This window comes from Solenopsis invicta, chromosome 1 (assembly GCF_016802725.1).
Source record: "Solenopsis invicta isolate M01_SB chromosome 1, UNIL_Sinv_3.0, whole genome shotgun sequence".
Taxonomy (NCBI): domain Eukaryota; kingdom Metazoa; phylum Arthropoda; class Insecta; order Hymenoptera; family Formicidae; genus Solenopsis; species Solenopsis invicta.
The window spans coordinates 5,470,679-5,497,960 of record NC_052664.1 but is presented as its reverse complement, the minus strand read 5'-3'; the positions used below and the strand labels follow the sequence as shown (position 1 = coordinate 5,497,960).

Genomic DNA, 27,282 nt, shown 5'->3' with positions numbered 1-27,282 from the left:
ATCCGTTATAAAATCGTCTATAGATTTGCCTTCTTTTTGCACGCGGCAGTTAAACAATGCTTGCTGGTAAATAATATTTGTACGTCTGTTAAAATAGTTAGTAAATTTATTGTCACATATTTAGTTTTGTCGGCTTTATTCTCTCAAACGTGAACGAACCATAGATTTCCTCTGCTTGAGAACTCATAGCGTTACATGAGCTACAATGCCGTATAAGTCGAATGTCGATTGATAGGTACTCCAATATAAGTTGGATAGTCGAACGGAAAATGTTCTAGTAGAGAAATATGTATAGAGTTAGCCATCTTAACCTCCAAATGTTACCGGACGTGTTCAGAATATTCACGTAAAAAGTTGATTGCGGGCTTACCAAAACTTTTTATTTTCTGTTTACCGCTGTCATCATGTTATGTAGCGTAGCCAGAAAGTACTTACACACTTTATATCTTTATAAGATGTTTAATATTATAATGATATTACAGCTGAATGCATCTCATGTATGTTGTATGTATATTACATAAGTGTCCGTTTATTATTACGCGCGCTACCACTTCACGCATCCCATATACAGGGTGTCCCAGACCAATGTATAAAGATTACCACGATGAGGTAGAAGGGATCGAGATAAATAAAAAAGTCTAATACCATTTTGCGATACTTGCAATAATTTTTGAGTATAATAAGTAATAAAATATTAAGGTCAGTCAAATAAGAGCGCGTAGAGAGACAAGCGGTCGCTCGTCTGAGCCGTAGAACCGCCCATTGCGGCCCGATTGTATGCGACGGTAAGTGGCGCGCGACGAGGGATAGCTTTGCACCGCACCGCGTCGAGCCGGGCGGTCTTACGGCTCACAAGGGGAGAATCAGGTGAGTTACCCTGGGATTTCAATCCCAATTTTTTTAGTTATTCTGGAGACGAGAAAAAAAGACATTACATCTCCCGGCGTTTGATCGAATAGGCTTTAGTTTCGAAATAATAAATTTGTGAAAATTGGCCATACCGCGGAGCGCCATATGAGCCTTCCCGATAATTGTTCTCCCAACCAGTGCGGTTGGCTCCGTGCGTTAGGTGCTTGCTTCACAATCGTAAGATCCGGGTTCGCTCCCGGATTGGTGCAATATTTTTTTTTTTTTTTTTAATAAGTGTATTTATTTATCTTGATGATATTGATATAATATGCAAATTTCTAAAATAGAAAATTTAATTTAATATCACTTTCTAAACATTAATTTAAATTTAATTTGAAGGGAATTTGAATTCAAGTAATAATATTTAAAATAATAAATAGGTAATAATAATAATGTATAAATTATTTGAAATGGATAACATATAAAGGAAACGTATCTAAATTTTTTAATTGTTTAAATTTAACACTGGTATTCTTCTACGATTAATTATTTTAAAAACTAGAATTTTAAAATACTGTTAATATTATTTCCAAATAAATTTTAAATCAAACAATTTGAAAATTTAAATACGTTGCTTTTATATATTATCCATTTCAAGTAACTTATAATATATATTATTATTATCTATTTATTATTTTAAAAATTATTACTTGAATTCAAATTAAATTTAAATTAATGTTTAAAAAGTAATATTAAATTAAATTTTTCATTTTAGAAATTTGCATACTATATCAATATCATCAAGATAAATATATACAATTAAAAAAAATATATATTGCACACATTCGGGAGCGAACCCGGATCTTACGATTGTGAAGCAAGCACCTAACGCACGGAGCCGACTGCACTGGTTGGGAAAATAGTTACCGGGAAAGCTCATATGGCGCGCCGCGGTATGGCCAATTTTCACAAATTTATTATTTCAAAACTAAGGCCTATTCGATGAAACGCCGGGAGACGTAAACTTTTTTTTTGTCTTCAGAATAACTAAAAAAATTAGGATCCAAATCCCAGGATGACTCACCTGATCTTCTCCTTGTCAGACGAACAACCATTTGCCTCTCCGCGCGCTCTTATTCAGCTGACTTTAATATTTTATCACACGAAAATTATTGCAAATATCACAAACTGTTATTAGACTTTTTGATTTCTCTCGATCTCTTCTACCTCATCGTAGTAATCTTTATACATTGGTCTGGGACACCCTGTATAGGTATAAATGAGAACTAAGGTATAAATGTTAATAACGTTGGTAAGGTCTATTCTTACACAACAAGATCCTTTTTTTCAGTTTTAAGTGCAATTGATATTAGACGAAAATTATAATTGCACCGTGATTTGGTGCAGTACTGGTTGTCTTTAGCAAATCTGTCGTTCGGAGCAATCTGTTGGAAATAAAGTAAACATAAGCGGTCACCCGTAATGTTTAGAGACTTTTAGGAATGTAAGAGTAAAGATTGGCAACCAGGTGTAAAATGAATTGGCACAATCGCCGATTTTGTCTAACCTCTAAAAAAAAAGTGGTTTGAAATCGAACATGTGGTTGCCGGCTTTAACAATTTCATTTATTTTTCAATATTTGTAAGGCTCGACGTAACAAAAAGAAAACATTTTTTTTATTATAGTTATGCGTTGCACGAATAAACTAAGCTCAGTATACATTCAGCATAATTGTGTCATACGTTTATTTAAATTATAACCTACAAATGATTATGGGCCCAAGACACGTGGCGAATATATTCGAGAAACGTAGGAAGTTATAAGGGCTCAAAATTCTGAGACCGCTGATACACAGTGAAGGAAGGACATAAAGAAAATATTATTAATAAAAAGCTTAAAAAGATGGATGAACAAACATTCAAGTTTCCGAAACTCAACGCGACTAATTACCACACATGGAAAATAGATATGAGAGTTATGATAATGGACCGCGGGTCGTGGGAGTTCGTTGCGGGAACGGCCGAACCGCCAGAAGAAAATACCTCAGCAAGGAAAAAAAAGAATTACAAAAGAAGGAAGGAAAAAGCTCATACAACCATATACGAAGGTATTAAGCGTCAATTTATCACCTTAATAGCAGATACACTTGACAGTAAAGAAGCATGGGAGATCTTAAAAGTAAATTTTGAGTCAATTTCTAGAACACGTTTGGCACGGCTAATTGACGAGTTTTACGAACTACGTTTCAACAAAAATGAGGAGACAATTGGAGTATTCTGCCGGCGAGTGAACGAGAAGAAAATGCAGACTAAAAAAGCAGGCTTCGAGCTATCGGAGATACTCTCGTGTTTCCAATTAATTAGAAAGCTCTCGGAAGAATATGATAACTTAGTACAAATTCTTTATCGACTAGATGATAAAAACTTAACTTTAATGATATAGAAAAGGAACTGATATCCGAACGTGGATGAATACAACAGAAGAGAAAAGACGATGAATTAGAGATAACGATAGACATCTACCAAACTGGACCGAGGAAGGATCAGAAGGACGATAAAAACCAGAATAAATATTTAAAAAATTGGAAAGCGGGCAACCATGAAAACGGAAGCGCACCTGAAAGAAAAGAAAATTCATACAATCAGTTCAAGGTAAATGAAAATAGAATGTGGAAAGCGAGATCATATAATGAAAGACTGTTTCTCGTTAAAGAAAAATGGACAAAGTAAAGACGATAACTATCAAAAATCAAATCGAAAAGAATCGGTAGACGCGTTCTGTAATAAGAGTTCAGTAGAAAACAACGAAATTAATCTCGAAACACAAGTCGTGAATTCGAATAATAACAACCTTGAAGAATGGTTGATTGATAGCTACGTCGCATTTTTATAACGAGAAAAGCTGGTTTGGAGATTTTAAAAGCATATTACCAGTAGAAGTACTTAGAGGCGACAAAAACGCGAAATTTCAAGTATTAGGAAAAGGGAATGTTATATTTCACATCAAGAATGGTAATAACTTTACTAAAGTAAAACTTTTGAATGTATCTTACGCTCCAAAAATGAGAAAAAACTTGATGAGCGGCGATAGTCTAGATGTTGCAGGTTTCAAAATAAATTAGCAAAATAACAAAATGGAAGTATATAAGCCGAACAATGGCCACTTCTTCACAGTTTATAGAAACGGAAGATGTATGTGATCTATGGAATCCCAGATACTAATTAGCAGGAGATATACACAAGTCAAGCAAAATTAAAAGACAAAATAAGTATGAGATTGGTACATCGGAGATTCTGCTATTTAAATACGAATTTGATAAATAACATGATTAAGAAGAACGTAGTGAATGGAAAATGTACATAGCGAAATTGGTACTGTAACACCTATAAATTGAAGGCAACGAGATCATCGTTCAAGGCCATCAGTGAAATCAAGACAAAAAAGATATTGGATAGAGTATACATGGATGTATGGGGGCCATTACCAGTCGAGTCACGCAAAGGAAGTAGGTATTTCTTATCAATTATCAATGACTTTTCAAGAAAGACATTTATATAGGGTGTCTAACAATTAATGATAAATCTCTCGCATGTGGGTAGAATGGACCAAACTGAGTCGAAAAGTCCTGTGCCATTTTGCGATTTACGCAATAGTTAACTAGTTATAAATTAATAAATATTCCAAATTAGTCCCGCCCATCGCCAAATACAAGCGCGCGATCAAAGTTGCCAAACGTGCAGGGCGAGAAGTTTACTTGAAGCGGCAACGCGGTTACGCAAGAACGGCGCGTAACGCTCTCTCCCGCCCCCTATTCTTATAGTCGTAAATGTCCTCCGTCATTCAAGTGAACTCCCCGCCCTGCACGCTTAACAACCTCGATCGCGCGCTTGAATTTGGTGATGGGCGAGACTAATTTGGATATTTTAATAATTTATAACTTGTTAACTATTGCAAAGAACGCAAAGTGGTACAGGACTTTTTGACTCAGTTTGGTCCATTCTTCCCACATGGGAGAGATTTATTATTAATTGTCAGACATCCTGTATATATGTATATTATAAGGGCAATTTGAGGTGTTTAAATATTTCAAGAAGTTTTTTTCAGAGGTCGAGAGACAATGTAACAAGAAATTGAAATGCATCCGAACCGACAACGGCATGGAATTTTGTTACACCAAATTTGAAAGATTTCTAAAAAAGGGATAAAAATAGAGCGCATTTCAACATACTCTTCAGAGCAATACGGGATAGCGAAGAGGTTCAACCATACAGCGATTGAGGGGATACGTGTAATGCTACAGGACAGCGGGTTGTAGCGAAGGTTCTGAACAGAGGCGCTACATGCATTCGTACATGTCAAAAACTGGTGTGAACACAAGCTGTAAAAGAGAGCACACCAAACAAAATCTGGTCGGGGTACAAACCGTCTGTCAGACATTTTCGAATCTTCAGATTAGTAGCATATACTTACATTCCACATGTTAACAAAAATAAATTACAATCCAACGCAAAGTTTGGAATTGTGATAGGTTATGCTACCAAAACTAAAGGATATAGAATTTGGTTACTAAAAAACAGAAAGGTAATTAAAACGATCCACGTAAAAATCGATGATAGTAAAAACGTAGTCGACACATTATTCGACACGGAAAGAAAAGATCAAAAAATTACTACAGCATCAACAATATAAAGAACTGGAGTTTGACGATGATATCAAAGGAGAAACAAAAAAGGAAAATAAATTGAAAATACCAAAAGAAGTCGACGACTCAAAATGGAAAAAAATAAAGAGAAACAAACAAACAAATCGAGAATTGATATATATATAATACTATTACCCATCCGAGAGTAATCAAAGATTAAGATCTCAAAATGATGCGAAGAACTACTGTGGAAAAAAAAGGACTGCAATGTAAAGTACAAGATTTTAATTTCAAGCCCAAAAAAATGGAAGGAGAGGTAAACGAAAAAGTAGAGAAAGAAGTAGAGGAAAAAGCCGATAACGAAGAAGAAATCGCCAACTTGTTATTGAAAGAAAGCTATAGTACGGAGGTTTCAAAAATTTACGAGAAATACCAAATACACCCGAAAAAGGAAAAATGGAATTCTGCCATGAAAGAGGAAATGAAGACGATGTCAAATCGAGGAGTGTGGGACCTAGTTGATCCACTGAAAGATGCAAAAATAATTAGCAGTAAATGAGTATGCAATACAAAGAGAGATGAAAAAAATAACGGCAAACGACATAAAACAAGGTTAGTAGCGCAAAGTTACAGTCAATTGTACAGGGTCGACTATGGACGTATTCTCGCCAGAAGTAAACTTTTCAATCATTGGATTTTTATTTATATTATTAGTACATGGTCAATTAGATAACCTTGACCAAATTACAACTAAAATAGAATTAGGATTAGGTTAGGTTAGAAAAAATACGAGGAGGGGTTGCAGGGAAGGGGTTCTGCCCCTCCCCCTCCCAAGCATCTACATTTTATGCAAAACTACCAAACTAAAAAAAAATTCAATAATAGTAAGAAAGCCTTCTTCGGTCGTAGCTAGGTCTTAGTGGTTATATTTATTTATGTGATTTTATAGTATATACTTCTCCGAATTCAACCAGAATGTGCGCCGAATTAATTTTCGGTCATAACATAGCATGTCGAATAAGAATTAGTAATATTACTATTTATATTAAATTAATTAATTTAATATAATAATTGATGCTGATTTGCATCTATATACCCATTCACCCCTGAAAAAACTGTAAGAAATTTATTGCGAAAAATAACACCCCACTTAGGGTTCGAACCTGGCACCTCCGGAATCTCCGGTCCCGGTGTCTTACCACCTCGACCACTGGGACACAGTGATATTTCTCGCAATATTCGTATATGAGTGACAACGCATTCTAGGCGCGTGATTTAAATTACAAATATGTTATTGGACCGATAGTGTAACAACAATGATAGTAAGAAGGCCTTTTTTGGTCGTAGCTAGGTCTTAGTACTTATATTTATTTATGCGAGAAATATCACTGTGCCCCAGTGGTCGAGGTGGTAAGACACCGGGACCGGAGATTCCGGAGGTGCCAAGTTCGAACCCTGGGTGGGGTGTTATTTTTTGCAATAAATTTTTTACAGTTTTTTCAGGGGTAAATAGGTATATAGATGCAAATCAGCATCAATTATTATATTAAATTAATTAATTTAATACAAATAGTGATATTACTAATTCTTATTCGACATGCTGTGTTATGACTGAAAATTAATTCGGCGCACATTCTGGTTGAATTCGGAAAAGTATATAAAATCACATAAATAAATATAAGCACTAAGACCTAGCTACGACCAAAGAAGGCTTTCTTACTATTATTGTGTTGTTACACTATCGGTCCAATAACATATTTGTAAAAAAAAATTATTTTAAAACAGTTTTTCTAGTATAACAACTACAGTATTAAAGTTAAGTAAAATATGCATATAACTTTTTTTTATAGAACTTATCACGAGCTTCATTTTTTGTTTGACATATTTTTTTGTAAAATGAATATTTTCTGAAATAAGTAAGAAAAACTGTTTTTTCTTTCTGTAATGATATTTTTTTAATAAGACATGAGCATTACTTAAAACCTTTTGTATGTCACTCAGTACCTTCCCATTGATATGTCAAGGTCAAGGTCGTCAGAGGCTGCTCCCCTTTTGTAAAGGCTTACCATCCTTAAAGTCGTCAACTTACTTCCTTTCCTTCATAACACTTAAAACTCTCATATAGTGTATATGTGTAAGAAAATCGTAAAAAAAATTAGCTTAATTTACCTGGAAAGCTTAAATCGGTCGTTTTGTAAGTATCTGTTTCCATGGAAGTTAGTAAAGGTGTTGTTACAAATTCTTGACAGGAAATATAAACCATAATCACCAAAACAGATATAATTAGGTTTAGTATTATAATCCACAAAATTCTGAAAAATATATTTATAATTATTATAAATTTAATATATTTATAATTATTATAATATTTATAAAAAAGTGTGTTCAGGCATTCAAAATTAACAATTACAGTTTCAAACTTTTTCAAATCAAATGCTTATATAAGTATTTTGTCTGCTGCCGAATATCGACAATTTTTCTCTATACGCGAATCATGTCAATATTAGTGACCTTCCCCCTTCTAGCGCTCCAAAACAAGATAAAGTTCGGTTGCGCGGATTCCCGCTTTCTCGGTATTAGGCAGAATGTTTTCGGAAATAAACGGAATTGCATCGAAACGTTTTAAAGAAGGTTTTTCTCAAGTTCCTTAATTTCCATATAACATCTCTCTAATTTCTCTCTCTCTATCGTCCCATTTTCCTCCCACCTTATCACCTCTCTAACTCCTCTCTCTTTATCACTCATTTTTCCTCTCACAAAATGTAAAAAAAATGTTATATGTACAGTTAATGCAGCAATTAGTTATTTTGCTTATTTTATTTTTATAAATAATAATATCTAAAACGTAAAAAAAGTTAGATTTACGTAAGTAGCATACGAGGTGTGTTCAAAAAGTATCGCGAATTTTGTGTTTTTTCAAAAATTATTTATTTATTCATGAATATCTATTTTGTCCCCTTCAAAGTAATCCCCATGAGATATTATACACTTGTGCCAACGGTTTTTCCAATCTTCGAAGCACTTCAAAAAATCATTTTTTTTTATCTTGTTCAGCTCCTCCTTCGATGCCGTCTTTATCTCGTCAAGCGTAGCGTAACATCGTCCTTTCGTGGGCCTCTTCAGTTTAGGGAACAAGAAAAAGTCACAGGGGGCCAGATCTGGGGAATACGGTGGCTGCGGCATCATTAGTGTGTTGTTTTTGGCCAAAAAGTCGCGCACAAGCAACGATGTGTGAGCAGGGGCGTTATCGTGGTGCAAAAGCCAATTTTTGTTCTTCCACAAATCCGGGCGTTTCTGGCGGATTGCTTCGCGCAAATTGCGCATAACTTGCAGGTAATATTCCTTATTGACCGTTCTACCCTGTGGCAAGAACTCATGATGCACCACGCCCCTGCAATCGAAGAAAACTGTCAGCAAAACTTTCACATTCGACCGAACTTGGCGCGCTTTTTTCGGTCTTGGTTCGTGCGGCAGCTTCCATTGAGATGATTGAGCTTTGGTTTCCACGTCATAACCATAAACCCACGATTCGTCACCAGTTATGACCCTCTGGAGCAAATTTGGGTCGTCGCGGACAGAGTCCAACATCTCATTAGCAATGTTCATGCGATGCTGTTTTTGGTCGCAATTTTGGTACGAATTTCGCGGCGACCCGTCTCATGCCCAAATCATTGATAAAAATCGAATGGCACGAGCCAATCGATATGTTTAGGTCCTCAGCAACTTCTCTAACGGTGATTCGACGATTGGCCAATACCATTTTCTCCACTTCATTAATTTTTTCGTCTGTTGTTGAAGTGCTCGGGCGTCCGGCACGCTCTTCGTCATTCACATCTTCTCGGCCTTCTGAGAACATTTTGTACCACCGATAAACGTTGCTTCGGTCCAAGGTAGCTTCTCCGTATGCCACAGTCAACATTCGGAATGCATCCGCGCACTTAATTTCGTTTTTCACACAAAATTTGATACAGGTTCTTTGATCCATTTTTTTGAATAGATAAAAATCGAAGACGATCCAAAACACGTGCAAGCAAAGCAGCTGTCAACAATTAAGTGAACATTCAAAATGGCCGAGCTTGTCGGCATAAGTGAGAGACATGAGTACCAACATAACGCCACAAAAAGATCGAAATTCGAATATACGTAACCCGCGAAAATTCAAAATTCGCGATACTTTTTGAACACACCTCGTATACAGGGTGATTCAGAACAACCCATGTGTCTTTGTAAAGATGTGTTCTGGGATAAATTCTGAGACGATTTTTCCTGTCCGAAAATTTTGTCCGACGCTTACTTTTTGAATAATAAGAGAATAAACTTAGCGAATCACGGGCCGTGTACACATGGTAGACAAAGGCGGCGCAACTCTCCGTCTGACATGGGTAAGCGCCCGCGTCAGACGGTGAATTGCACCGCCTTTGTGTACCATGTGTACACGGCCCGTGATTCGCTAAGTTTATCGTCTTATTATTCAAAAAGTAAGCATCGGACAAAATTTTCGTACAGGAAAAATTGTCTTAGAATTTATCCAAGTACATGTCTTTATAGGGACACATGGGTCGTTCTGAATCATCTTGTATAGGCCGATTCTAATTCAGATCCTCCAAGGAGAGTGTAGGTAAGAGATGTGAACGCGAATAGAATAGGGGGGGGGAGGGGGGAATTGATGTCATGCGCGGGGATTTTGGGAATCGTTGATATCGACAGCAATTATAGTTTATATTACGGACTTAGAAATAGAGAGACAAAGCATCATAAAATCCTATTTGGCAAAAAAGGGTTTTCTCTCAGACATGCAGAGGAAATTCTTTCTTGCCAAATAGAATTTTATGCTTTGTCTTTCTATTCCTAAGTCCGTGATATAAACTATCAGTGCCATATTAATTTTAAAGTTCTCCGACATATTGATTTCAAAGTACTTACACATAGATGTGTGTTAGTAACATCCCGCTTGTGCTGTGTTAGTGTGATAATTAGAAAATTAGGTTAAATACTCGAACTGAACGGGATCCGATAGCGCACGGTGCGATATCCCACCAACCAATCATCTTAACTTATCTAACCCAATCAACGGAAAAATTCTAGACATCGGCCGCTATGAGTGGTGATGTGCTATCGGTCCCGTATGCTCGGAATCCTCCCACTCGAACTATTAATTCACTCTTTAAAAATAAAAATGGTAAAATGCGTAGTACCAGGATGTCACAACAAATTCTTCAGGTAAATGTAAAAATAAATTTCATAAAGTATTGGAATAAAATGCAAAAATTAGTTTCTACAGGTAAAAAATTATGTTAATCTTATTAAATATGTAATATTTTATTTTCATTAATATAAATAAATAATTTCTTTGTTGATACTATATTTATTCAAAGCAAAGAAAAATTAGATTAAAATTATAGAGAAGAAAAGGGTATTGATATGTATTCAAGTATATACGCCGAGATGATAAAAGGAGAATTAGCGTGACATCTCTCGGTGCTTTTATTTAGCTATTCGCGAATATCGGCTAAAGCTCGGTATCTTGCCGAGTCATTGTTTTCCCTCGCTCCGCGAGACGAGAGACCGGCGCGCGTGGCGAGCGGATGCTCCAGGATTACTCTCTGAGACTCCCACAAATATTGATGTGATATCTTCAATAAAGTGTTGTTCAGTGGTTCAATATATTATATATCTCGGTTCTCCCCAAACCCATAAGGTAAAAAGAAGAGACAAAACAGCTGGCGACGAGGATGGGATCCATTAAGGCGTGAAGCAGTTAAACGTAGTGGAAATCAGCCACGTGGAATTCGTGGCAAGCTTTTTTTTCTCGTTGGAGCCGAGCGCGCGACGCAGTTCGAGAAACTACGTCGTGGACGAAGCGGATTGCCAAATCGAAGGAAGCCTAAGACAGGATGACGACGACGGGTACAAGCTCGGGGACGCAGAGCCCGGTGCCGGGGATAAATCCCCCGGCGAAGGTAGCTATAGCGAATCCTTTACAAGTCGACGTATTCGACCCGCAACGGCAGCCGTTAATTCGTTGGCTACAGCGGCTTGAAGGTGCTTTTCGAGTTTTCCAAATCTCGGGAGACACGGAACGTGCTGCCTACTTATTACATTTCGTGGGCGTGGAACCGTTCGGAATTTTATGTGATCGATTGGATCCGGTCGATCCATATACTCAGTCGTATAACACGCTAGTAGGAAAATTAAAAGAATTTTACGCGCCGGAACCACTGGAAATAGCCGAAATATATATATATACAGGAAGCGTGTGCAACGCGCAGAGGAATCGGTCCAGGAATATATGGCCGCTCTTCAGAAACTCTCGTTACATTGTAAATTCGGAGATTATTTACAAACGGAGCTACGGAATCAATTTGTATTCGGTTTAAAAAACCAACGTATCCAAGCAAGGCTGCTGGAGACAGCAAATCTCACGAAGGATTCGGCATTAAAAATCGCATGCGGAATAGAATTGGCAGAGAAGGGCGTTAACAAATTAAAAGAAGAAAATCCTGTGGAATCGACCGTTGACTACATCGGAGCGGGAGCCAAGCAAAAGAAGGCGAAAGGTCGCGAAGATAGAAAGGCAAATTCTCGAAATCAACAACAAGCAGGGTCGAAGAAGGACGCACCGTCAACAAACCGTTCTTTAGTCAAACACAATAAGTATTCGAATAACAAGCGTGCGAATTCAAAAATAAATGACATTATCTGTTATAGGTGTGGAAAGGCTCATTTGGCGCCAAGCTGTACCCTTCCTCGGAACGTGAAATGCAATGAGTGCGGAGGTTTTGGACACCTCCAAAAAGTGTGCAAAAAGAAGGGCCAAGCCCATTTGCTGGAGGAGGTTTTCCGTGTGGATGATGGAGAGCATTTCGAGCAGAGGGCAAAATTCACTGTGCCGCTTCAAATTGAAAACAAACAGGTGAAATTCGACGTGGATTGCGGATCAGCGATCACATTGGTGAGAAATGGCTTATAAAAACGTTTCCAAATTTAAAGATACATAAAACTCGGTTGCAATTACGCTCGTACTGTAAACAAAATTTCGTGCCACTCGGGTACATTAGAGTTAAAGTCAAGGACGTAAATGAAATTAAAATATTAAATATGTACGTAGTAAAAATAGATCGAGACCCATTGTTAGGGCGAGAGTGGATCAATCAATTAAAATCTTTGGAAAAAATTAAAAATAGTTTAAAAGAAATAGAAGACGTGTCTACTCTCGACGCGTCCGGGCAAGAACGATTGTCAAAGTTATTGGAAAAATATAAAAATGTATTAAGTGAAGAGTTTGCGCACATTAAAAAATTTAAAGCCCGTTTAAAGTTAAAACCGAACGCAAAACCTGTGTTTATAAAAAATCGGTCGGTGCCTTTTAAAATATTAGAGAAAGTTGAAAAAGAATTAAAAAAAATGTTGGAGGCCGGAATCTTAGAAAAAGTGGAATCTTCAAACTGGGCGACGCCTATCGTCCCGGTTTTGAAAAAGAATGGCGGAGTTAGAATTTGCGGCGATTTTAGCGTAACAGTCAATCCGGCTTTAATCATTGATGAACATCCCTTGCCCACGATGGAGGAGTTGTTCGCTTCGATGTCGGGTGGCACGATCTTTTCAAAAATTGATCTTAAACAAGCGTATTTGCAATTACCGGTTGCGGATTCGGACAAAGAAATCTTAACTTTAAGCACGCATAAAGGGTTATTTAGATGTAACCGTCTGATGTACGGAGTGGCATCCGCACCCGCGATATGGCAGAGAACAATAGAAAGCATACTGGGGGGAATACCCGGTGTTGCAGTATTTTTGGACGATATCAGAATTGCAGGGAAAGATATAAACCAACATTTCGAGAGATTAGAAAGTGTATTAAAAAGGCTATCAGAGTATAATATACGTATAAATTTTGAAAAATGCGCCTTCCTTAAAGATCAAATATCCTATTGCGGATACATAATTAGTAAAAAGGGAATTTTAAAAGAGCCTAAAAAAATCGAAGCGGTTCAAAAGATGCCAAGACCAACTAACATTACTCAGCTTCGAGCATTTATTGGATTGGTAAACTACTATGGACGTTTTATTGAACATTTAAGTAACAAATTATACCCATTAAATAATTTGTTAAAGAAAAACGTGAATTTTAATTGGTCAAAAGAATGTGAGATCGCATTCAATAAAATTAAACTAGAATTCGGAAGCGATAAAGTTTTAGTGCCTTTTAACCCTAAGCTGCCATTAATCCTCGCGGTGGATGCCAGCCCGTACGGAGTCGGAGCCGTTCTTTCACATATGTACCCCGACGGTACGGAGCGCGTAATACAATACGCCTCAAACACTATAAATGAGACGCAAAAGAAGTACGCGCAAATAGATAAGGAGGCTTTTGCAATTGTATTTGGTATAAAAAAATTTCATCAATTCTTGTATGGGAATCACTTTACATTGTGGACAGACAATAAGCCTTTGGCACAAATACTCAACCCGCAAAAGGGTTTACCGGCATATAGCGCGCTGCGTATGCAGCACTATGCCGTGTTTTTACAGGCTTTCAATTTCAATATTAAATATCGTAAAGCAATTGAGCATGGGAATGCCGATGGTTTCTCGCGATTGCCCATACAAGAAAAAAGTAAGGGAGACTATGATGTAATTGACGTATTTCAAATGGAAAATGTAGAGGCATTACCAGTAACCGCAAAAAGTATAAGAGATGAAATGTGTAAAGACAAATGGTTAGCAAAAATTCGGCAAGCGTTGCTAAACGGAAAAAGTTTGTTTCCGTTAGGCTATAACGATAGCGAGTTCACATTACAGGATGGTATCATGTTTAGAAAAGAAAGAGTGGTTATCCCGAAAAATTTAAGAGATAAAGTATTGAAGGAGTTGCACGCAGGGCATTTTGGAACAGTAAGAATGAAACAACTTAGCCGTAATTTTTGCTGGTGGCCTAAAATAGATAAAGACATAGAGAACATAACAAAAAATTGTAAGGCTTGTGTAACATTTTTAAATAATCCTAGAAGCAAGATTAAGCATACCTGGGAACCAGCGTCAGAACCTTTTGAACGCGTTCACATAGATTTCGCGGGTCCATTTATGGGCCATATTTTTTTGGTTTTGGTTGACGCGTGTACAAAATGGCCTGAGGTGTACATTGTTAAAAACATGTCCGTTCAAAGCACGATTGAGAAATGTAGAGAAATTTTCGCAAAATTTGGATTACCCCAAGTTCTTGTGTCGGATAACGGTCGTACGTTTATTGCGGAAGAATTTAAAAAATTTCTAAAAAACAATGGGATATACCATAAGCTCACAGCACCTTACCATCCAGCCACCAATGGCCTAGCGGAACGTTTTGTGCAAACCTTAAACCAGGTGTTACGAAAATTAAACGTTAGCGATGGAAACGTCAAAGTTAATCTGCAGAAATTCTTATTCCATTATAGACTTACGCCTCATTCTGGAATTAATAAATCTCCGGCAGAAGCCATGTTTAATCGTAAACCGAGAAGCAGACTGGATTTGATGTTCCCGAAACCTAATAAAAAATTTGAAATAGAAAATGCCATAAGCGATAGAAATTTTAAAGAGGGGGAAAGAGTCGCCGTGCGAGAATACTTAGTTAAAAATATAAAATGGCGATTTGGAAACGTAGTATCTAAATTAGGAAAAGCGCATTACTTAATTAAACTAGATAGCGGAAAAATTTGGAAACGGCACATTGAACAAATAAGAAAAATTGGTGAACAAATTAATACCCCTGACGGGGCAAGTAATTTCGGCATTGCGGACCATTATGGTCCAGCGGAAGTATCGCAGGATTCTTCGACTCCAAGCGATAACGATCAAGTGGAACCTATTCACAAAAGCATTGTCTCTGCCAGCTCGAGATGCTATCCAGAAATCCCTGAGATAATCACATCCGAAGAAGGGGAAGCAGCGCGAGCCGAGGTTCCACACTCATCCAATCAAGAAATAAATGTTAAAAACTGTACAAACGTAAACAGGGAGGCCCGACCTCAGCGGAACAGGAAACCGCGAGATACGGGAACCACCTGGCGTAAATTTAAAAATTAAGCATATCTTTAAGAGATCTTTGTTATTAGTTGTAAGCCAGTTATACACCGTTTAATATTATATATGTGATACTAGTTTTTAAGTGAAATGGTAGTGGAGAAGATTTATTATAAACGTATAAAGAAATTTTCAATTTAATATTGTATATCCGATATTAGTTCAAGTGGAATTGGACCTGCGAGATTTATTATAAATCATTGAAATTTCCCATTCAATGTTATAGGGGGAAGAGCTGATATGTATTCAAGTATATACGCCGAAATGATAAAAGGAGAATTAGCGTGACATCTCTCGGTGCTTTTATTTAGCTATTCGCGAATATCGGCTAAAGCTCGGTATCTTGCCGAGTCATTGTTTTCCCTCGCTCCGCAAAACGAGAGACCGGCGAGACAGAGCGAGACCGGCGCGCGTGGCGAGCGGATGCTCCAGGATTACTCTCTGAGACTCCCACAAATATTGATGTGATATCTTCAATAAAGTGTTGTTCAGTGGTTCAATATATTATATATCTCAGTTCTCCCCAAACCCATAAGGTAAAAAGAAGAGACAAAACAGGTATTATGGCTACTGTCAACAATATGGCTATCCCTATTATCTCCGTTATTAGGTGATATTCTAACAATTGCTTATGGAGTTATACATTTAGTAGCTTGTCGTTTTTTAATGATGCTAATATACCAATACATAATAACTGTCAATTGTTATAAGGCATTTTTATTTTTGAGCACTTTTAAACTTTTTCAAGGTACACTTTAACCTTTAATTACACATACGTTCTCATTATTCTTAAACTTGAGCGTATTATCACACGAATGTATGTACAGTCGCGGTCATTAGGATTGCAACACTTTTTTTTCGATGAGTTTCTGAATGCGCAACTCTAACGTGATCTGAGAACATAATTGGTTCTTATTTATGGATCCAACCAATTACGTTTGCCGCTTGATTAGCAAGGTTACATTCCAAAAACCAAAGAAAAAGTATCGCAATCCTAATGACCTCGACTGTACACTCAAGTTTTTTTTGTTATAATATTTAACTTTTATTTGACTGTACACATTTTGAATTACACAAAGTTAAAACAATAACATGTAATTTTGTTAATATAGTTTTATAAGCAGAATTTTTATAATGAAATATTTTTTCGATAAATCAATTATTATTCTAAAGGATGGAGTTTAGAAACATTAGAGACATCACTTTATGATTATTGTTTAATGTTAAACAGAGATAAAATATTTCTAATAAAATTTCTAATGATATTTCTAAAGTTTCTAAACGCAGAAAAATTCTAAATCAAGAATATTCTAAACAATGAAAAATTAAAAATATATGATTTTGTAACAAGGTACTGTGTTTTTTTTAAACTAAACTAATTTTTAAAAATTATTGCAACAAACCGCCTTCCGACACCCCCTCCCCCCCGGACCAACCACTGTCCAAGCCGTCCTGTCAAACATTCGCCGGACTGCAAAAATCGGCGATATGCTTCAAATAAATCTACCAAACTCTCTATCGAGCAAGCATTCGAACACATTCGCGCTTCAAATATTCCGCGCGCACGCGCTTTCGTTCCGTCGCCGTCCGCTGCCACGCGCGCGCGTGTGATCCGTCCCGAGATGCTCGAAATCGAGTGGCGGGAAATGCTGTCTCCGTAACGCGCCGCCTGCTCGCCGCACATCCCCTCCTTTCGATTCTCGAGTAAAGGCCAAGATCGCCGAGAGAAGTGACCTTTTTCCGCTTCTGACCGCTTCTTGCCGAGCAGAAGAGCACTGGGTCGAGACAGAGATAAAGCCAAATCACTTGGCTCTTGACTTGCCCGAAACCAATCCAATCCGTTCCGTTCCGACATCCTTGCCGCTACAACGGGCTCAAAACCTCTTGGGCCTTGTCAAGCCACTTCACGCAAGGCAATCCGGCGCTACCACACGTAAGGGGGTACGGAGTTGTGCTTCCACCAAGCGCACTTGGCGTGGGATAGCGCCCCCGGCAATTACGCCTGCGATATTAACTGCCTCGAGACGAGCCGCGTGCGATTGAACATCGATACACGGATCCGTGTACGCGCCGCGCTCCCTCCGCGCCCCGCGCCGCAAAGCTATTATACGGGCTACGACACCAAGGCCGCCGTCTTGAGAATCCGTGACGACACGTTTCCGGGAAAAAGTCCCGACATTCTTTTGCAAAACGCATCTCGCGCCAGTGTAAATGCCAATTCCGTATTTTCTTCCTGTTTGCGAATCAAGAGACGTGGTAGCGTCTCGCGCCATGTATATTTTTTTTCATCTTTTTATGTAAAAGACGCTACTGCGTATCATTTACGGGAAAGAACACAGTTTTTTACAAATAAATAAGTGTTTTTCTTAAATAAATTAATGGTATTAAAAAACAAATATAATGGGGGAATGTATTTTTCCGTCAATTTTTCCGAGTACAATGCCACAAGAATGATGTCCGTAAGTGCATTCGATGCTGAGATATAAATTATGCATGTATTTTTTAGCCCGATTTATGTCATTCAGATACGTCGTTGTCGTCGTCGTCTTCTTTTTCGCAAAAATTCAGTTTATCCCCCTTGGTCCAAGTACACAACCCAAATGGAGAACTGTATGGGGATGAATCCAACAAGAGTAAAAAGTGTTTCTCGAGTACTCTAACATTGATCTTCGGTATCAACCCTCTATCACCAACCCCAAATTATTTGATGATATCTTCATAAAATTTCAGAAATTTGTCTCCTTTAACGGTAATTTTGAAAAGATGTAGGAATATATATAAAAAAATATTTCAAAAACTGTGTCTCTCTCCATCTTTGTTTCTCACTCTCTCTTTTGCTTACTCTCGTTCTTCGTCTATCTCCCACACTCTCTCTCCCCGTCACTGATCCCTCGTCCCTCTCTAGCTTGTCCTCCTCCCTCTCCATCGGCCACCCTATCTGATCCGCTTTCCTTCTACTTCCTCCACATTACTCCTGACGTCCTTCATAAGGCGCTCGATGCTCATCCAACGCTCCTGACAACCTCAGTCGGCGTTTCACTCTCGATTATCTTCCTTTCACGTTTTACCTCATTCTTGAACTTCTGAACCTCTCTCTTAATTCCTCTACCTTTCCTTCCTTGTGAAAGCGCTCCCACATTATCCCTCTTCTCAAGGTTAAGGCTCCCTCCTCTTCCTCCAATTATCGTCCCATCTCCCTTCTTTGTTTCTTTTCCAAGGTCCTTGAGCGCATTGTTTTTGACCAGCTATCTTCTCACCATCTCCTTGATCCTCTCCAGTCCGGCTTCCGCCGCGGATGCAGCACGTAAACGGCACTTGTAAAGCTGGCGGATGACGTCAGGCAGGTTGTCGATTACAGAAAGGTCACCCTTCTTATCCTATTTGATTCTTCTAAAGCCTTCGACTCCGTCAGCCACAAGCTGCTCTTGCGTAAGCTTCCGCATTTTGGCATCTCTTATCCTGTTCTTCGCTGATTCGAGTTGTACTTATCCGGTAGATCTCAGTGCGTCCGCGGTCTTGACGGCTTCTCCTCCTGGTCTCCTATCAAAGCTGGCGTCCCTCAGGGCTCCGTTCTCGGTCCCCTACTCTTCGCCCTCTTCATTGACAATTTGAAGACTGTTATTCACTACAGTCGTCATTTTCTGTATGCGGACGATCTGCAGATTTACCTTAATTTTCCTTTTACGGACCTCGAGCATGCCCTTGGGAGGATCAGGGAGGATATCTTGGCGATTGATCAGTGGGCTTGTGTAAATTTCCTGACCTTGAACGCCGGGAAAACCAAGGCTATATTTTTGGACGGTGCTTGCTACGTTAATACCATCTGAGCGAACAATGACATTGTTCTCGAGCTTAATGGCACTCCCATTGAGGTCACCGATTAAGTGGTCAATCTCGGGCTGACCCTCACCAACGCGCTTAGTTGGAACGCGCAAGTTAAATCCGTATCTCAGCGTGTAAACGGCGTCCTGTAGCTCCTACAAACACTACCCAGTGCGTCCCATGTGCGCTCACCTTGTGTCCTCTCTGATTTTCCCCTACTTTAACCATTGCTCTGTCGTCATGACTGACATTACTGGACAGCTCTGCATCAAACTCAGGCGGCTGATGAACACCTGCATGCGTTTCATTTATGATCTTCGCAAGAACGACCACGTCTCTCTCTATTATTCCCAGCTTGATTGGCTACAAGCGGACAACAGAAGATTATATCTTCTCAACTGCTTTATATTTGCGATCCTCCATATTGGCACACCTCCTTATCTAGCCTGCAAGTTATCGCCGTGTCTCAGACCCAGAGCTACCACTAGAGCCTCTTCTCTGGACCTCGCCGTCCCTATTTGTCGCACCTCTACTTTCCAGCGTTCCTTTACTGCAGCAGCACCCACTTTTTGAAACTCTCTTCCCATTCGTACACGTGGCGCTGATTTGCTCGATTTCTTCAAACGGGACCTTTTCCGCTTTTTATGGCAACGAGGAACTCCTCAGCCCTCGGGCTAATTTATCCTGTTCTTCTTTTCTGTTTTTTACTTGCGTACATTTATATATGTATACATATATGTCTGTTTCCATCTATTTTTATTTTTCTATTTTTATTGTTTTTCTGTTTCATTTTCTTTGTTTATGTTATGTTACTTAATCTTATTTTCATATATATATACGAGGTGTGTTCAAAAAGTATCGCGAATTTTGTGTTTTTTCAAAAATTATTTATTTATTCATGAATATCTATTTTGTCCCCTTCAAAGTAATCCCCATGAGATATTATACACTTGTGCCAACGGTTTTTCCAATCTTCGAAGCACTTCAAAAAATCATTTTTTTTTATCTTGTTCAGCTCCTCCTTCGATGCCGTCTTTATCTCGTCAAGCGTAGCGTAACGTCGTCCTTTCATGGGCCTCTTCAGTTTAGGGAACAAGAAAAAGTCACAGGGGGCCAGATCTGGGGAATACGGTGGCTGCGGCATCATTAGTGTGTTGTTTTTGGCCAAAAAGTCGCGCACAAGCAACGATGTGTGAGCAGGGGCGTTATCGTGGTGCAAAAGCCAATTTTTGTTCTTCCACAAATCCGGGCGTTTCTGGCGGATTGCTTCGCGCAAATTGCGCATAACTTGCAGGTAATATTCCTTATTGACCGTTCTACCCTGTGGCAAGAACTCATGATGCACCACGCCCCTGCAATCGAAGAAAACTGTCAGCAAAACTTTCACATTCGACCGAACTTGGCGCGCTTTTTTCGGTCTTGGTTCGTGCGGCAGCTTCCATTGAGATGATTGAGCTTTGGTTTCCACGTCATAACCATAAACCCACGATTCGTCACCAGTTATGACCCTCTGGAGCAAATTTGGGTCGTCGCGGACAGAGTCCAACATCTCATTAGCAATGTTCATGCGATGCTGTTTTTGGTCGCAATTTTGGTACGAATTTCGCGGCGACCCGTCTCATGCCCAAATCATTGATAAAAATCGAATGGCACGAGCCAATCGATATGTTTAGGTCCTCAGCAACTTCTCTAACGGTGATTCGACGATTGGCCAATACCATTTTCTCCACTTCATTAATTTTTTCGTCTGTTGTTGAAGTGCTCGGGCGTCCGGCACGCTCTTCGTCGTTCACATCTTCTCGGCCTTCTGAGAACATTTTGTACCACCGATAAACGTTGCTTCGGTCCAAGGTAGCTTCTCCGTATGCCACAGTCAACATTCGGAATGCATCCGCGCACTTAATTTCGTTTTTCACACAAAATTTGATACAGGTTCTTTGATCCATTTTTTTGAATAGGTAAAAATCGAAGACGATCCAAAACACGTGCAAGCAAAGCAGCTGTCAACAATTAAGTGAACATTCAAAATGGCCGAGCTTGTCGGCATAAGTGAGAGACATGAGTACCAACATAACGCCACAAAAAGATCGAAATTCGAATATACGAGGTGTGTTCAAAAAGTATCGCGAATTTTGAATTTTCGCGGGTTACGTATATTCGAATTTCGATCTTTTTGTGGCGTTATGTTGGTACTCATGTCTCTCACTTATGCCAACAAGCTCGGCCATTTTGAATGTTCACTTAATTGTTGACAGCTGCTTTGCTTGCACGTGTTTTGGACCGTCTTCGATTTTTACCTATTCAAAAAAATGGATCAAAGAACCTGTATCAAATTTTGTGTGAAAAACGAAATTAAGTGCGCGGATGCATTCCGAATGTTGACTGTGGCATACGGAGAAGCTACCTTGGACCGAAGCAACGTTTATCGGTGGTACAAAATGTTCTCAGAAGGCCGAGAAGATGTGAACGACGAAGAGCGTGCCGGACGCCCGAGCACTTCAACAACAGACGAAAAAATTAATGAAGTGGAGAAAATGGTATTGGCCAATCGTCGAATCACCGTTAGAGAAGTTGCTGAGGACCTAAACATATCGATTGGCTCGTGCCATTCGATTTTTATCAATGATTTGGGCATGAGACGGGTCGCCGCGAAATTCGTACCAAAATTGCCTTTACTTTTAAGTAAATTGCTTTACTTTTTGGCCAAAAACAACACACTAATGATGCCGCAGCCACCGTATTCCCCAGATCTGGCCCCCTGTGACTTTTTCTTGTTCCCTAAACTGAAGAGGCCCATGAAAGGACGACGTTACGCTACGCTTGACGAGATAAAGACGGCATCGAAGGAGGAGCTGAACAAGATAAAAAAAAATGATTTTTTGAAGTGCTTCGAAGATTGGAAAAACCGTTGGCACAAGTGTATAATATCTCATGGGGATTACTTTGAAGGGGACAAAATAGATATTCATGAATAAATAAATAATTTTTGAAAAAACACAAAATTCGCGATACTTTTTGAACACACCTCGTACGTAACCCGCGAAAATTCAAAATTCGCGATACTTTTTGAACACACCTCGTACATGTATACGCTCTTATTTTTGTTATTATTTTTCTGTACATATTATTTTCTGGTTACTTACTATATTATTATGTTATGCTTATTTTATTATATTTTGCGCTTAAATAATTTATGTTATGTTACTTAATCTTATTTTCACATATATACGTGTATACGCTCATTTTTATTCTTATTTTTGTTATTACTTTTCCGTATATATTATTTTCTAGCTGCTTACTATATTATTATGTTATGCTTATTTTATTTTATTTTGCGCTTGAATAATTATTTCTGTTTATCTCTTATTTCTTTTGTTTATTTTCTATTTTGTAATTTTTATTTTTATCTTTATTTTGTTATTAGTTTGTAAGTTTGTAGTTTTCTTTTGCATGTATTATTTTTCATTATCTTATTTTGTTATTAAACAGTGAATGCTTTGGCACCTCTTTTCGTTCCTACCTCTGTATCTGCCTGCCCTTAGAAGGCTAACCCTAAGGCAGTAATGAAAGCTTATTCATTTATTCATGTATTCTCTCTCGTTTTCTCTTGCTCTCTTTCGCTCTCCCTTGCTCTCTACTGTTTTCCTTCACTTTCTTTTGTTTTCTTTCGGTTTCTACCTCCCTTCTTCGCTCTCTCCCACTCTTTACCGCTCTTCTTCGGTTTATCTCGCTCTTTACCGCTCTCCCTTGCTCTCTACCGCTCTCCATGAAATATTTAGGCATAATGCTAGACGATAGACTTAGATTGCAGGATTGCGATTATATACTTAAAAAAAAAAAGAAAAAGGCTAGCTTTTTAAATAGAATAGGTAACTTCGCATCAGCATATACTAGATGTATTGTGTACAAGTCCATCATAGCACCTCATTTTGAGTACTGTGCTACTCTATTAGATGAGATGGGTAAAACGCAATTGAATAAACTTTAGATAGCTCAAAACCGTGCCATGAGAGTAATTCTGCAGTGCAATAGATTTACTAAAATTGAACACATGCTACATGCCTTACAGTTCATGTCTATAAGACAACGATTATGTTATAACGTAATGTATTTATCTTTAAAATATTAAATGGCATGGCTTTGGAGGCGTTAAACAATAAAATAGGGATAATGGGAGGGGAATGCAATAGACAAACGAGGCAGGCAGGAAACTTAGTAGTAACTTTTCGCAAAACCAGAAATGCTCAAAAAAGTCTTTTTTATGAAGGTATAAAAATGTCCTAATTCCTTATCCACTGGGATTAAGTAATGTAGAGTAATAATAGCGTTTAAGTCATTGTTAAAAGAATATATATCAGTTAATGTTAATATATAGTTAAGGTATAGTTATATATAATAATTGTGTACAAGAAATAGCTGTGAAAGCTAAAATAAACGTCAATCAATCAATCAAAAGTCCTTCTCTTTCTTTTGCTTTTTAACGCTCTCCCCCATTCTCTATTGCTTTTCTTCGCTCTCTCTCGCTTTCTACCGCTCTTCTTCGGTTTCTGTCGCTCTCTACCGTTTTCCTTCATTCTTTATCGCTCTCTCTGGCTTTTTACTACTCTCTTGATCTCTACCGCTTTTCTTCGCTTTTTACCGTTCGCTCGCTCTCTCCCTCTCTTCCTCTCCCCCCCCCCTCTCTCTCTCTCTCTCTCTCTCTCGCCAGGAGAAGACGTGTCGAGAGTCGCTCCGTAAATGTAATAATTTTTGAGTGGTTTAAAATGAGAAAAGACATAAAATAAGTTGATTGACTTACGCCGCCATAGACCGGGGATAGCTGTAAAAGTTATCTAGCTGGGATATGGCGATCTGTGAATGTGAGCAGTGAATTTATTGTTCGGGACATCGAAGTTTCACAAGACAGTAGACATTATACGTGGACACAATAGTGCTGACGTGTGTAAGTGAATCACAGGTGACGGATCGTTTATGCTGATATTAACGGTATTCGACCGGTAATTATCAGCATGGACGAGGAATATGCAGAATATCGATGCTCGGCATGTAGGAAAGCAATTAAGAGCAAAGTTGTTAAATGTAAAATTTGTCCAAAGCTTTTTTACCATCCAGGATGTGTAAATAAACATAGAATTCTCGACCAAGGTAGTGACCAAGAAACCAAGAGTACGTGCTGTGTAAAGGCCCATTTGAGGAATTTTTCATTGTTATTGAGAAAGTACCGACACCAACAGGGAGAGATAGGACATCATCGACAGGATCTGTAGGGTCTACAGGAGCGGTCACAACAATAAGCAGTGAAAATAAAGGGTCAGGCATTGACTTAAAAATAGATTGGATTATAAGAGCTGTAAAAGAAATAAAAAACGAGGCGGTACGTAAAAATGAAATTAAAATAATGATTAAAGAAGTAGTTCAAGAAGAATTAGGAAATGTCAAGCAAGAACTGGAAAACTTGAAGAAAATAATACAGGGAACAGCATATGGATCAAAGGAAGGACCACAGAGAAGCTACAGTGAAGCGGTTAAAGAAAAGAAGAAAGGAAACGTTATAATAGTTAAACCAAAATTGCAATAGGAAGACACGAAAAAAGTAATAAAAAAGAAGGTGGATATAAAAAATATGACAATGGGAGTAACGAAATTAAAGAAAGGAAGCAAAGGAGTAGTAATTATGGGTTGTGAAACTGGAGAAAAGGTGAAAAAATTGAAAGAGACAGTACAAGCTAAGCTGGGAGAGAATTATAAAGTGCTCGAGTCGTCTCAATTGAAACCAAAATTAAAAATTGTTAACATAAATTTAGAAGAGATGAACTTAGATGATAATGAACTTATAAATACAATTAAGAAGCAGAATAAAACAGATACAGCAAATATGCAAATTGTGAAGAGAATGGTTAAAGAAAAGAGTAACAATCAAAGAAGAGGAAATGAAGAAGAATCAATAATAATGGAAGTAGATGAAGAGACGCACAAGCTGATATTGAAGAAATCAAAACTAAATATAGGATGGAAGAAATGTCCTGTATTTAATCACATCAGTGTCAAAAGATGTTTTAAATGCTGGGGGTACTTCCACATTGCTAAAAATTGTACGAGAGAAGAAACATGCTGCAAATGCACAGGAAATCATAACTCGCATGTTTGCACAGCGACGGAAAGCAAATGTATGAATTGTATATTCAAAAATAGAACATACAATCTAAAAATAAATGACAAACATGAAGCCATCAGTCGAGAATGTCCAACTTTTAAGAGGGCGTTACAGGAAGAGAAGAGGAGAGCAGGTTGGGAAGATACAAAATAGCAACTACCGAAGAAAGAAGAAATAATTATGTATACAAATGCGCAGAGCTTACGCGCACATAGACGAACTGCAGCATCAGGTTATGAAGAGGATAAATCCTGTGGTGATAGCGATGACGGAGACCAAGCTGATTAGTGACATAAAAGACAGTGAAATAAATGTGCCGGGTTACACTGTAGTTAGATGCGATGCCGAAAATAGGAACACAGGGGGAGTTATTATGTATATAAGAGACGATATTAGATATGAAGTAGTATTAATAAAAAAATTAGAATCAAATTGCTGGTGTGCTGCGATAAAAATGAAAGAAAAACTTTATAAAGGAGTTATAATGGTAACATATTATTCACCAAGCGTATCGCAAGGGGATTTCATGAGATTTTTTGAGGATATAGTAGAGGAATTAGTAATAAAGGGAGAATGCATGGTAATAGGAGATTTTAATATAGACCTTATGACGGACTCGTTTTATGCAAAGAAATTACAAGAGATGTTAAGCTTGGGCATGAAGCAATGTGTAAACGAACTGACGAGAGTTACGAAAGACAGTCAGACAATTATAGATTTAATTTTCTCTAATAATAATAAAATAGTACAAGTAATTCATGAACCTAAGATTACGGACCATGAGTGGCTAAAAGTAGAGTTAAGTGTGAGTAAAAATGAAAGTAAATACAGAGAATTTAGCGCTAGAAGTTACAAAGAGTTTGATGAAGATGAATTTGTTATTTTAGTAAAAAACAAATTACAGGAAAGTTAGGGATGGCAATGTGAATGTATGTATGTGAGTGAAAGAGCGAAAAAATTTGATAACAGTATAGTAGATGCGTTAGATGTAATGGCACCGAAAAAAAAATTTAGAATTCCAAAAGTATGGGAGGGGAAAAAATGGTTCTCAGATGAGATAAGAGAGGCTGCGGATAGGAGGGATGAGACATATAGAAAAGCTTTGTATAACAGTACCGAACAAAATTGGTTACAGTATAAAATTGAAAGAAATAGAGTAATAAAATTAATCAGGGAAAAAAAGAAAGAATATTACGAAAGTATGATAGATCTTAATAAAGAAAATCCTCCAACTATGTGAAAAACCTTGAAAGAAGTAATTAGAGGCGAGCCAATAGGTATAAAGGAAATAGGAAATATAGATTTTGAGATCTTAGGCAATACCGAAGAGTGCAATATAGCTGATAAATTTAATTTATATTATATACAAAGTATTAATAGTATAGTAAACTCTATAAAGGTAGATAAAACCGGCAGTGATATAATTAAATTTTGGATGAATATAAATAAAAAAACTATTTATACTATCGAGAACAAAGGAATTATGGAAAGTTTTGAAGTTGTTACACTAAAGCAGCTAGAAGAAATAGTTATGGGATTACCAAAAAAGAAAGGTACGGAAGAGGGAATAACTAGTGATATATTGAAGGTAGCTTTTCCCGTAATAAAAGAAGAATTTGCGATTTTAATAAATAATTCTTTAAGAGAAGGTCACTGTCCGGAAGGTTGGAAAACCTCTACTATATACCGATCCCAAAGATAGATAAAGCCAAAAAAGCGAGCAAATATAGGCCTATTAATATGTTACCAATAT

At 37.9% G+C, this 27,282-nt stretch overlaps 1 protein-coding gene across 2 annotated transcripts in view; it reads right to left on the bottom strand.

Annotated features, from left to right (window-relative positions):
• The window catches only part of LOC113004390 (sodium channel protein Nach-like), a 100,555-nt gene that overhangs the window by 65,780 nt on the left and 7,493 nt on the right, over nt 1-27,282 (bottom strand). Inside the window, exon 2 of one of the 2 annotated variants that reach the window (XM_039446442.1) lies at nt 7,661-7,803. In XM_039446442.1, the coding sequence (XP_039302376.1) occupies nt 7,661-7,803 (143 nt within the window). Of the gene's footprint in view, nt 1-7,660; nt 7,804-27,282 lie in introns of those variants that run through there. The other variant, XM_039446444.1, reaches the window with a different exon arrangement.